The sequence below is a fragment of the Nannospalax galili genome, unplaced genomic scaffold (genome assembly GCF_000622305.1).
Source record: "Nannospalax galili isolate Female #2095 unplaced genomic scaffold, S.galili_v1.0 scaffold101, whole genome shotgun sequence".
Taxonomy (NCBI): Eukaryota; Metazoa; Chordata; class Mammalia; order Rodentia; family Spalacidae; genus Nannospalax; species Nannospalax galili.
In genome coordinates, this window is record NW_008345700.1 from 434,817 (window position 1) to 446,330 (window position 11,514).

An 11,514-nucleotide genomic window follows, 5' to 3' on the forward strand; every position below is an offset into this window, starting at 1 on the left:
CACACAATGAGACCAGACAGACGTCCCTCTGCAGGGCTGTTCTACTAGTTCTGCAGCACTGGAGAGCACGGGTGTGGGTTTACCGTACACTGAATCCCAGACCTGACATGACAGACTTGGCAGGCTGAGCAGCAGACTGGTTGAAGGCATGTTCAGGTATGGATGTCACTATCCTCTAGGTCTCAGGCAACAAATGGAAGGGAGCTGACAGACCCACCCTTAGCAGTCATGGTGCTGCCAGGAGCAGAGCTCACTACGCCTACCAAAGGAACAAGTCTCCAGGTTAGCCATCTAGGCCATCCACAATAGTAGGTACCAAACCCTTCTATGTTGCAGTCCCTACCCTTTTAGCTCCTAGAGGCTGTCTCCAACGGAAAGTCTGAATTAGCTATAAAATGAATGGAAACCAGGTAAACAGGCTTCACAATGCAGAGGGACCCCACAGATCTGAACAAACATCCATCACAGAAGGTGCTCAAGACCTAACAACTGCCTAACCACAAACTCTGGGGAAGCACTGTGCGTGAGGCTGCTGCGGCCTCCTGTACTCCAGGCAGCATCCAGCAAAATCACTGGCAGATACCCACAGATCCACTTCTGCTAATGAGTTGGCTACGAGGTAAGTCAATCATGAAGCCACAGAGTAAGCAGGAAGAGTGACAGGCCACACAAGACCAGGTGGTGTTTAGACCCACCAAAACCAGAGGCCAAGGAGCATGACCCAGTGTTTTGTGCCAAATCAGGCTGTAGCTCTCAATTGGCCCACGCTCTAGAGCTCCCCGACCCCCAACATGAACTTAACCAACCCTGAGTAAGGAACGCATGGCACTACCTTCTCATGGATCTCCTGTGTGGACTGTGCATCACAGAAGGCTACTGTGGCCACGTCCTTCAAGATGGGCATCTCCACTGTGCAGTCCCGGCCGTCCAGCAGTGCCACCAGGGGCCGGGGGTGCATGGGCCCGTTCATGATGGGAGGTCGGACGCCTGCAAGAGAAAAGCAGACCACTCAATGCCCTCAGAAGCTCCAGCCTGTGACCTGAAGCCTGTGCTACTCACTAGAGCTAGAGAAATTAGCCCTGAGTACTTGCTGTGTTCACCATCTGGTCACATGGGGCTTTATAGAAAACAAACGATAACTGTAAGAGGCTGGGTTTACTATAACTTACTGATGACTGAATGGACTTAGACCACCAATCCCTTGAGGCCTGAGATCCCTGAAGACCCTGGAACCGCCTGGGGGGCGGGGAGCGGTATCAGGAGGGCAAGGGAATTGGAAGAGCCATGGGCCAACCTGTCAACACAGGAATGTGCAGGTTACAACAGGATGGGTTTCCGTGAAGTGCACAGTTGCTCCTTTTAACCTAAAGTCACTATATGGGTGCTCAGAACCCCTCGGAGATCACAGTGACTTCAGCATGTGCCCCTACCTGGCATCATTCTCCTTTGTAGATATCAAAGGCCAAGAAACAATGTGAAGAAAAAGACTAAGACTCTCAGAACCCACCTCCCAAATCAAGGTCAAGAGGAATCTTAGGGCTGGAGTACAACTCAGGGGAAGGACACTTGTCTCATGAGCGTGAGGTCCTAGGTATGAGTCCCAGGTCCACCAAAGCCATGTACAGAAACTAAACCAGTTCCTTCTCAGTGTGACACACTAGACCTCACTTGGGGGCCAAAGTACAGACAGAAGGGCTCCAGAGATGCAGTCAGTACAGCGGCCCGGGCACTACAGATGCCTCAAGGAAGCTACAGCAGCAGGCAGCAGCAGGCGGGGGCTGGTTGAACCCCAACACCTCCTAAAGAACTGCCCAAGAGAATGGGCCATGGAGAAGGCACGGCGGGTGGTGGGGAACAAGGAGGCCACAGAGTTCCCACTGAGCAGGGCAGAGGAGGCCCTGCAACAGCCACTGACTAGCATCAGCCTGTGCAGCCTACAACCTCATCTGCCTCCAGGTGCAGAGGTTGCCCCAAGCTGCCAGTAGAAGGGGAATGTCTCACAGAACCTATGTCACAGAAAGGCAATGCCCTAGGGACTGTTGCACTCACATACAGCAGGGCTCATGGGTAGTCACTCCCAGGGTGGATAGTGCTCCCAGGCCTGGATACCTGGACTGTGACCCAGGTCTCACTGACCACTCAGAGTTAATGGAGCTGCCTTCCAGCCAACATTGGGCCCAAGGACTCCAGCTGTGGGGTGGAGGTGCCACTGCACACATGTCCCTTCCCAGGATACATAGGCTACAGTCCCACATATGAGAAGACGCAGCTACCCCCCTTACATGCTTTTGAAAACAGTAAAGGAGCCAAGACTGCCTGGGCCCAGCCCTCAAGGTGGGATCTGTAAGGTCACAGGCTTGGCATTTGCCTTCCCCTCCCTTGAACCCTCTGGACAAAAGCCCACCACAGTGCCAACACACATCAGCTGTCCCTATTACCAGATAGCAGAGAGGTGGGCAAAAGGGCAACAGTTCGTTTGTCTTCCAACTTGGGCTTGCAAAGTGACTTTTCTCATGAAAAAGTATTAGCTGTAGCAGGCAGTGGACTTACTACTTCTTAAAGGAGTTGGTAAACACTCTTCTCATCCCTCAGCTCAAACTTCTATAAATATATGGCAAATGATGTCCATGTCCACACATCCTCTAAGGCAAGTCCTTGGAGTGCAGTCTGAACCTACTGCCTGAGAAATGGCCAATACCTCATCAAGATCTTGCCTAGTCAGCTGGCAGCCTGATGGGACTCTCACTCTCTCACCCCGTGAACAACTCTACCTCAGGGAGGACCCATGGATGCAGGAGTGAGTAGGCTGGGGTCTGAGCCCATGTCTTTGTCTGAAGGATGGATAGTGTACCCCAAGATTCAGGTGGGAGGACAAGAAACCAAGCCCCTGCACAGCCCAGTGGGCTTGTGGTATCTCTTCTCCATTCACAAGAGCTGCTCCAGTGCCAGGGTCCTCCCAACAATACCCACCCAGGAGGTGGACAGATTTGGTAACAGGGCCCACCCTAGGTGAGTGAATCGAAGCAGAACACTTGCCCAGGATGCCCTCACTTGGAGCCTTCCCCAGGCTGAGGACACAAACAAGAACCCCTGCTGAGCTGTGCTCAGGATTTCAGGTCTGCACTGGGCCTTCCATGGCCCCAGACCCACCTTCATTCTCTTTCAGGTGAGACCTGGCCTTAGCACTCACCTCCATACCCTCAGGACACTTTCTGACAGAAACTAATCCCTGGCACAGAGGCTAACCAAGGGAGCCTACAGACAGCAGGCTCATTCCTCAGGCTCCCCTTAGACCTCAGCCACCATCTGGCCCGGGCCCCATGGCCCAGCATCTGCCTAGCTTTATTATGGCAGTATAGCCCAAGATCCTCCTGTGGTTCTTTTGCAGAGACAACTTCACTTGGCAGCCCCTACCAACCTGACATTGCTTAATTGGGGCGGGGTTTCCACGACCATGAATTCGCCTGTCCAAAGCTTTTTGTCTTCAGAATCCCCAGGCCGAACCGCGTCCTGTCATGGAGCCTCATCCCACGTCTTATTGTCTCCAACCAAAGCTCTCAGGCTTCTGCTCCACGGCAGCCACTGAAGCCTGCGTCGGGTTCAAAGTCTTACTAAAAATCAAACACAAGAAACAAGTTAAAATGCCATCAAAGGCCAGCTAAAACTCAAGACTCCAGGAAGCTCCATGAAGGTGAAGCTTTGTGTTATATCCTTAGCCCTGCCCAAGCATGGCTGCCAGAGGACCAATCTGGACCTTGAGGAGCTCACTCTGAGTTCACATTCACAGTTCCAGGCTGAAGTCAGTACCCTATGCAGACCCAGGAACAGCTCTGTGGTTGTGACTGTCGGATCAGCCTTCTAGACTAGCCCAGACTCCACAGTATTCTCAAAATGGGAAGCAAAGGCCACTGACACTAGGCTCAGGGCCTTGAAATTGGAGAAACAGGCCTGCCAGCTGGTTCTGGAAGAAGCTTCTATTTCATTTTACATTTCCAGACCTACAAGGCTGAGACATGGGCCTTTCAACAAGGCTATCAGAATTTGCCAGATGCTGGCTTTCCAGCATTTTGCCTAGCTACCCAGTCCCTGCATGAAGCATCCCAGCCACTAGCCACCAGTGACTTGGTTTTCCTGGAAGTGTCACCCAGATGTGTTAAAAGTGTGGGCTGTGACACCCAAACACATCTTGGCAGGACCTCTAGCCCTGCTAGGATGCTGTAGGTGAGCACCAAGGCTCAGCCCTTGAAGTCTGGTCCTTGTTCCTAGGAATGTGGACCCCCTCCAAATCAGGGGCCAACCCATAGGTTCAGCTGGCCTCCCCACCCTTCAACACTGCCAAAAGACAAGACCACTTGCCAGATGAGGTTCTGGAAGCTCATCCAGGAGGGATATACATGTCTACCAGTCCAAGGCAATTGGGCTCTCAGGACCCAGCACAAATGTAAATGAGGGATATCTTGCAAAAGGCTCACAGACTTTTTCCCAAGCTCTCTCTGTGGGTTTCCAGCACATGCGCCCAATGCTGGCTCCCAGGACATGCCCAGCCTTGAGGGACACTGCAGATAATGCAGAACGAGCCTGGAGTCACAGCCAGGCCAGTGCCAGGCACTATGATGACTTTTCAACCAGGACCCTTCAGGAGGTAGACACCATACTAGGATTTCCCAGCAGAGGGCGATGGGGAGACAGTGCAGGAGGACGTGACTTAACCAGACACTAAGAGCTCCTGACAGATTTGCAGTGAGGAAATGGTGTAGTCCACAGTACACTGGCCCAGGGAGGACAAGGCTGGTAAGGGACTATCTACCCTATGTCACAGAAAAGACACTTTTCCTCCCATTCCTCCCCACACAGAGACTACAAGTTAACACCTGCAGTCAATGCTAGTTACTGTTCATGGAGGGTATCCAGGAAACAGCCAGTAGGGTGGCAGGCAGGTGGCACCTCCACCTCAGGCTGTGCTTGCCCCCACAGGTTTGAGTCCTAGAACCCAAGAGGGAGTGCTGGCAGTCAGCTCCCCAGCACATCCACCACACCTTCTAAGAGGCAGCTCAGCAGCTCCCACCCATGAAGGCAACCTGGAAGAGAATTCTGTAAGACCCCTGCCCTCAGTGACTAATTCCACCATATCATTACATTCCCTGCAGACCTGCATTAGGCCTAAAACATAACCAGCAGCAGGCCAAGGACAGAACACAAGAAGTGGCCAGCAAAATAACTCAACCCAAGATGCTACCAGATTAGGCAGTAAGTGTGGCAGCCTGCCTAGAGGGCTCTACCTCAACACTAAGTCAGCGGAGGGAGGAAGGTCAGGTAGCATACCAGGCAGGGTCTGCCTAGGAGGCTTCATTAATCTTCTAGGGCCATGGAGAAGCCCTAGAATGGGACATTCTGGCCATACCCTCCAGGGCTGCACCTGCTTGCCCACTACATAGACAGGAACCTAGCTAAGAGGTTCAGGGTCACTTAACCCCCACATACATGGGAGGTGATGAGCAGCCCTACCCTGTCCTGACCAGCAGTCAGGCCCATGGGCACCCCAACGCTGTGCCCTGTGCAATCTCTGCTCAACACTGACCTCTTTGGAATGACTTCCGATGCAGAGATGCTTTTCCAATACTGCTTAGGCTAGGGTGTTTTGGCTCCATCCTGACTTTGGCAGTAAAGGGCAGATACCTCCCTGCAGGGAGCTGAGCAAGGGTCTCAGGAGTCCAACTAGACAAACTGGAAGGTCCTGGAAAGGTCTCATGACCACACATATTTTAAAGATGCCCCCAGCCCCCTAAGGAGGTGATTTCACTCAGGCTGAACACATGGGGATGCAGTCTATTTGTCTTTTGCATGGGCTACTGTCACTTGCAATAGCAAAAGCATCGCTACCTGAACTGTGGAAACTCAGGGTGGCACAAGCCACCTGCCAGCAACAGCACGTGACATAAGCCAGACTGGGCTCCAAACAACACTGAGATCAAGAAACCAGAAGCTTCTGGTGGAATCAGCCTCATGAGAAATAAGCCACATAGAAGCCCTAAGAAGGAATCTAATGACATAAGACATGAGCCACATGGACACAGAATACAGGCCCCCAGAGCATGCCTACCATCAACCTTCTCTATCTCTCCTACAGTGTCCCAGGCTGTGGCATACCTATTCCTAGTGAGTCTACCCATTCCTCACCAGAAGCAGGGTGACTTGTTCTGAGAGGCAGCTAAGGTAGAGGCAGGCTGATTCTGACATCTGTGAAGTAGCCTTGGAGAGAAGAAGAAAGTCTAGGGGGCAGGATACCACAAACCAGCTACAGCAGCCCCCCATTCGACGCTAGTGCCCTGGGACCCTTTCCTGGGATGCCTTGAACACCTGGCAAGGCAGTGGCTTTGTTCACTTGCTCAGGCACCCATAGAAGTCCAGTTGGAGTGCAGACATTGCTAGCTATGGGCACTAGTCTAAACACACATGTCCTCTCATGGCAACTGGGTACCTGGTGGTTAGAGCAGGGGCAATGGCCCAGCAGGGGATGAGGTATGTACAGGGGCTCTTAGTGAGAGGGCACAGGGCTTTGAGGAAAATTACAAGGGGCACTGAGTGTCCAGGAGTTCTGAATATGCATAAGGGCTTAGTCTGCACAGGAGCACTAAGCAAGTGTGAGGCCTCGGCAGCATCAGCACCTGGTTCCTCTCCCCAGAGTCAGACATGCATGGAGCCAGAACACTGGGAAAGGCAACATGTCAGTATAGAAACACCTGGACCCCTATACTGCAAATGAAATGTGGGCCACCACAAAGGACCAAGAAGCTGAAGGCATCAAGCCAGGTCCAACAGGAACACACTGGTTGATGGCACTGCCCAGACTTCTCGCAGAAATAAACAGACAGCTATGGGCATTGTGTATACAGCCAAACACTTCAAGGCATAGTGGCACTACACAGAGGGCAGCATAGTGCAGGACAGCAGGGATATGGGACACCAGAATGCAGCTGGAGTGCAAGCAGATGCACCCACATGAGGCAGCGTGGCAATTCAGGGAATGGGTATGGGGATATGGAAATTCTCAGTGTCACCTCCACAATTTTCAGTAAGTCCAGAGCCATTCTAAAATTAAACTTTTACCTTAAAGAAAACAGGAAAGGCGACAGAGAACATGCCCCCAGGTTTTCGGAGGCAACGGGTCCAGGGGCCTCCCAAGGTGTGGCCCCTAACTGTGTACTTACAACCTCAGGGATCCCCAGTAGTGCTCCAGGACCAAGTGGCATACCCCAAGCCATCATCTGCAAGCCTCATGCACCCTTAGGCCAGATGGTACCCTTGAAATAGGTCTTGAGCATTCAGGGAGACATGGTCACTTCCAACCCTGATGGCCTCACACTCAGTTGCCCACACCTCCCCTGCAAACAGCCCCTACCCTTCCCCAAGTAAAGCAATTGCCCTACTCTGACTGCTCAGCATCCAACCTGGCCTATGCCCCTGCAGCCAGACTCTAGAGGCTACATTCCTCCTCTCATTCCCTGAGCCCTTCCCTGTCCCCAGCCTTGTCCTCTCCCTCCCACATTCTGATTAAGACCTTCCTGGCGCCAGGGGTGGGGATACATGCCTTTAATCCCAGCAGAGGCAGGTAGAGCTCTGTGAGCTCAAGGCCAGAAAAAACAGACAAAAAACCCTCCTGGGAATGGCCAGCACTCCTCAATCAGGACCAGAATCCCCCCTACCCTTTGGCCACTTGGATATTCCTTAGAGTCCTGGGAAGGGGCTCCCCAACAACTGAAGGGTACCTACCTCTCCTACCTCTAAGCACAGATCCCTCTGAGCTCCAAGGCCAGCTCTACCCCAAGCAGCCCTCTCTAGTTCAGGACCAGAATCCCCCCTACCCTTTGGCCACTTGTATATTCCTTAGAGTCCTGGGAAGGGGCTCCCCAACAACTGAAGGGTACCTCTCCTACCTCTAAGCACAGATCCCTCTGAGCTCCAAGGCCAGCTCTACCCCAAGCAGCCCTCTCTAGTTTCAAAGCTGTCCTAGGGGCTGGTCCCCATCCAGGCCTGGAGGCCTGAAAACAGAGCCTAGTCAATGGACACCAGGACCAGAATGCCCCAGAAGGAGCCCAAGGGTCAAGGCCAACAAAGAGTGAGCTAAGAAAAACATTGATACCAGAACCTTCACCAGAACAGGTGCTGCCAGACTCAGGCAGAGCTAAGAATGACAGTGGGACTATACTGCAGGATGATGGGACAGCACTGACAGTGTTCACAAGAACCAAGAGCTCTCCACAGTCAGCTTTGATTTACATCATACACCAGGGAAGGTACAGGCTAGAAACCACAATAAAAGGTGTGGATTTGCCATTAAGGCTCATTTTCAGGAATGTCAGTTGACTCTGCATGTGCCTCTGTGTGTTACAGCATATACTGCAGTCCTTGACACCCAAGAACACCTGCCCATTCCAAAGCTAGTAGGAATACTATCCTCACTGGAGGAGAAAGGCCATCATACCCCAGCTCATTGGGAACTGAAATCCTCCCAGTCCTTCTACACAGGATATCTTACCAATGCTGTAGGGTGACCCAGCCTTGTAGAGAACAGAGAAGTCATGGGACTTACTGAGAGCTATACTGAAGACTTGCTTCCAAACAGAGCAGCCATGTGGGCAACCCCATCAGAGACAGTGGCAGGAGAGGACCACAGGCTACACAGAGCCAACAGAAGGAACAGCAATACCTGGGGAGGGGCGCAGAAAGAGTCTATACATGCCTCCCTATAAGCTGCAATACCAGCACCCCCGGCCCAGCCAGGTCACCCCAAGCCTGTTGGATTTTTCTTGATCCACCTAGGCCAATTCAGCCCCACCTCTCAAGTGTTCAAGTTCCTAGTCTGCCGAGGGTCTGAAGCTGACTAGGGGAGAAACCGGAACGGCTCTCACAGCAGTTGAGTCTGGCTAAGGTTGACAAATGATCACACAAAAGGTTTCAACTTTATAAGAAATAAACATTTCCTCTAAGATGCCACTCCACAATACACAGCCTGAACTCTGGAAAAGGCGGTGCACGATGTGGGCAGCATCTTACAGGGACAAGGGACAAGCTGCCACAGGAATGCTGAGAGACTCAAGAGGCTGAACACATCCATCCCACAGAACTCCCCACAAATGTCACTACTGAGGACCATGAGGATGCAGACACTGGCACTGGCAGGCTTTCAGGGGACATGGCTGAACTACAAAACCAGCTCAACACAAACTGCTGCTTCTCTCCTGCAGCAGCTTATACCCAGGGCCTGTAGGCAGGTCATCTTGCCCAGCCACCCAAGCCAAGACCCTTCCCACCAGCAGCAGGGTGAAAGGTGCACATCAGTAGAAGGCATTGCCCAAAGAACAAAGACCTCCAGACATGCCTCTGATTCACACACCATGCCAAGGAGCCACGGGAACACCAGGTCACACAGGCAGGGTTCTACATAGACAGGGTCATCAGCAACACCCAGGGTCTAAGGATGAATGTTCACAGCAGCATCTTGCCAGGTCCCATCCAGCAAGGTGCATACCACTGAAGTTCAAAGGATACGTAGGAGACAAAAAGCTGCTGGAAGTCAGAGACCTAGCACCTAACCCCACCTGAAACCCTGGGGGGTGGGGGACCTCTCTGAGTGGAGGGCCCATCTGGAGAGAGGAAAGCACAGAGCTGAAACCCAGCTGTAGGCCCACAGGTGACAAAGACAGAGAAGGGAGACCAGAGGCCAGAGCAAGGGACAGTGACTACATCACTGTGGTTCCAGCAGGAATGCACATGTCCCAGCCCACATAATACACAACCAGCACTAAACAGTGCCTACTGACATCTCAGGAAGCAGGGCCATACCTGACTGAGTTCCAGAGTTAAGAAAGAACAGCCTCAAATCAGAGTTGTCACCCTAAATAGTAACACGACAAGGAAATGCAGAGTTCTGGAGAACAGCACCACCCCATACTGCTCACGAAGCTGTCCCTGGACTTGGCACATCCCCATGTTACAAATGGGGACAGAGAGAGGTCACACATGGCCTGGATTTACAGTCCACTGCAGCCATTCCTCTAAGAAGCATGCCACTGCCAGAACTCAAGGATAACAGCTCCACTCTACAGTAGTGGGCCTGGCACCCAAATGCCAACTACACCAGGGTGGGCATCCTTTACATTCCTGTTCCTGTGGACACTGTGGAAGTGATGTAAGCACAATTAAGGGAAGATTCTGCCTGGGGGAAAAGCCCAGGACTCAGACCCTTCAACACTTTGCTGTCCTGGCCCTGTGCCCACATCCACCCTGGCTCACAGGGCTCACCTTCCTGACTACTAGACAACCAAATTTCCTCCCTTTTCCTTCCTAGAAGGCACGTTTGTCCTGACAATCACAGAAGGCTCATAAGGACAAGGGGCCTGGCCCTGGGACAGGAAGGCAAGGGCAGGGTGAAGGCCATCTTCCTCAGCATGCCCTGATTTCTCAAAGGCAATGGGCTGGGCCTGCCCTCCTGACCCCAAGGAAAATTCTGGCCTCTTATTAGCCCTGCTGGCTCAGGGGAAGGAAAGCTTCCCTCCCAATCACCCACCCACACAGGCCTCCAGACAGCTAGACCTCTGAGATGAACTCCTGAAGGAGGGACACCCAAGGGAAGTCCAGGATGGAGGGCAGGCCGGGAGGCCCTTCCCTGCCACACCCAGGGACTGGCTAAGAGAATGCAAAATGGCCATGTCTGATAAGAGGCGCAGCAGGGCATCACAAGGCGTCTCCCTCCTGTCCTCTGCCCACAGCCCCACATTTCCGGCTGGCAGCGCACACACACCAAGGATTCTTACTGTGACACCTGTCCACCTACGAGGGCAGAGCTGGGCCCGGCCCCTTAATTATTAAGGTAGAACAGCCAGGGGGAAAGGTACCCCGAGTCGCCCACACAGTGGATACAGGCGCCTCCAGGCTCTGTAAACTCGGGGCGGGGCGGGCCCCACTGCGCGTGCGTCCTGCTGCCCAGCCAGCCGAGGCCGCCAGGGACGGGTGCCTGCCACCGGCATGGACCCTGTGATTTAAGACTTTCATAAACGAATACAAATCTCAAATGGTCCAAGGTCGGCCCTGAGTGTCACCAAAGCCGCCCGAAGGCGTGAGGGGCCGGCGGCATGCAGGACACCCGTCCCCTCGGTGCCATCTCTAAAGCCCATCAGGCTCATGGAACAGCCGACCCGAGGCCCAGGCCGACTCCGCAGGCTCACAGCTCCAGAAACTCCTGGGCCCAGCCTGGGCATCTACGGGAAGGAGCGTCACGCGACCGCGCGCCAAGGAGACGTGCCCAGCTCGGACACTGCCGGGTCGGGGAACCAGGGGTCCCTTTGTCACCTGCGCGGGTCGCAGGCGGGCGGGGGCGGGGGTGGGACTAGGGATGCACACACGCACGCGCACTCGTAGGCAGCGGCTGGCGCATGCGCACGGCCCTATGGCCGCCCGGTCCCCGGCGCGCGCCCCGGGCGCGCACGCGCACTCGCACACAAAGCCGGAGCGGCG

General features: G+C 53.6%; 1 protein-coding gene across 2 annotated transcripts in view; it reads right to left on the reverse strand.

Moving 5' to 3' along the window:
• Ctbp1 (C-terminal binding protein 1) overlaps positions 1-11,514 on the reverse strand; it is a 29,507-nt gene that overhangs the window by 17,325 nt on the left and 668 nt on the right. For both annotated transcript variants that reach the window (XM_008841812.3, XM_008841811.3), the window contains exons 2-3: positions 3,419-3,611; positions 833-987 (exon numbers count right to left, since the gene is read on the reverse strand). In XM_008841812.3, coding sequence (XP_008840034.1) covers positions 833-987; positions 3,419-3,425 — 162 coding nt within the window. In that variant the 5' untranslated portion in view covers positions 3,426-3,611. The remainder of the gene's footprint in view (positions 1-832; positions 988-3,418; positions 3,612-11,514) is intronic.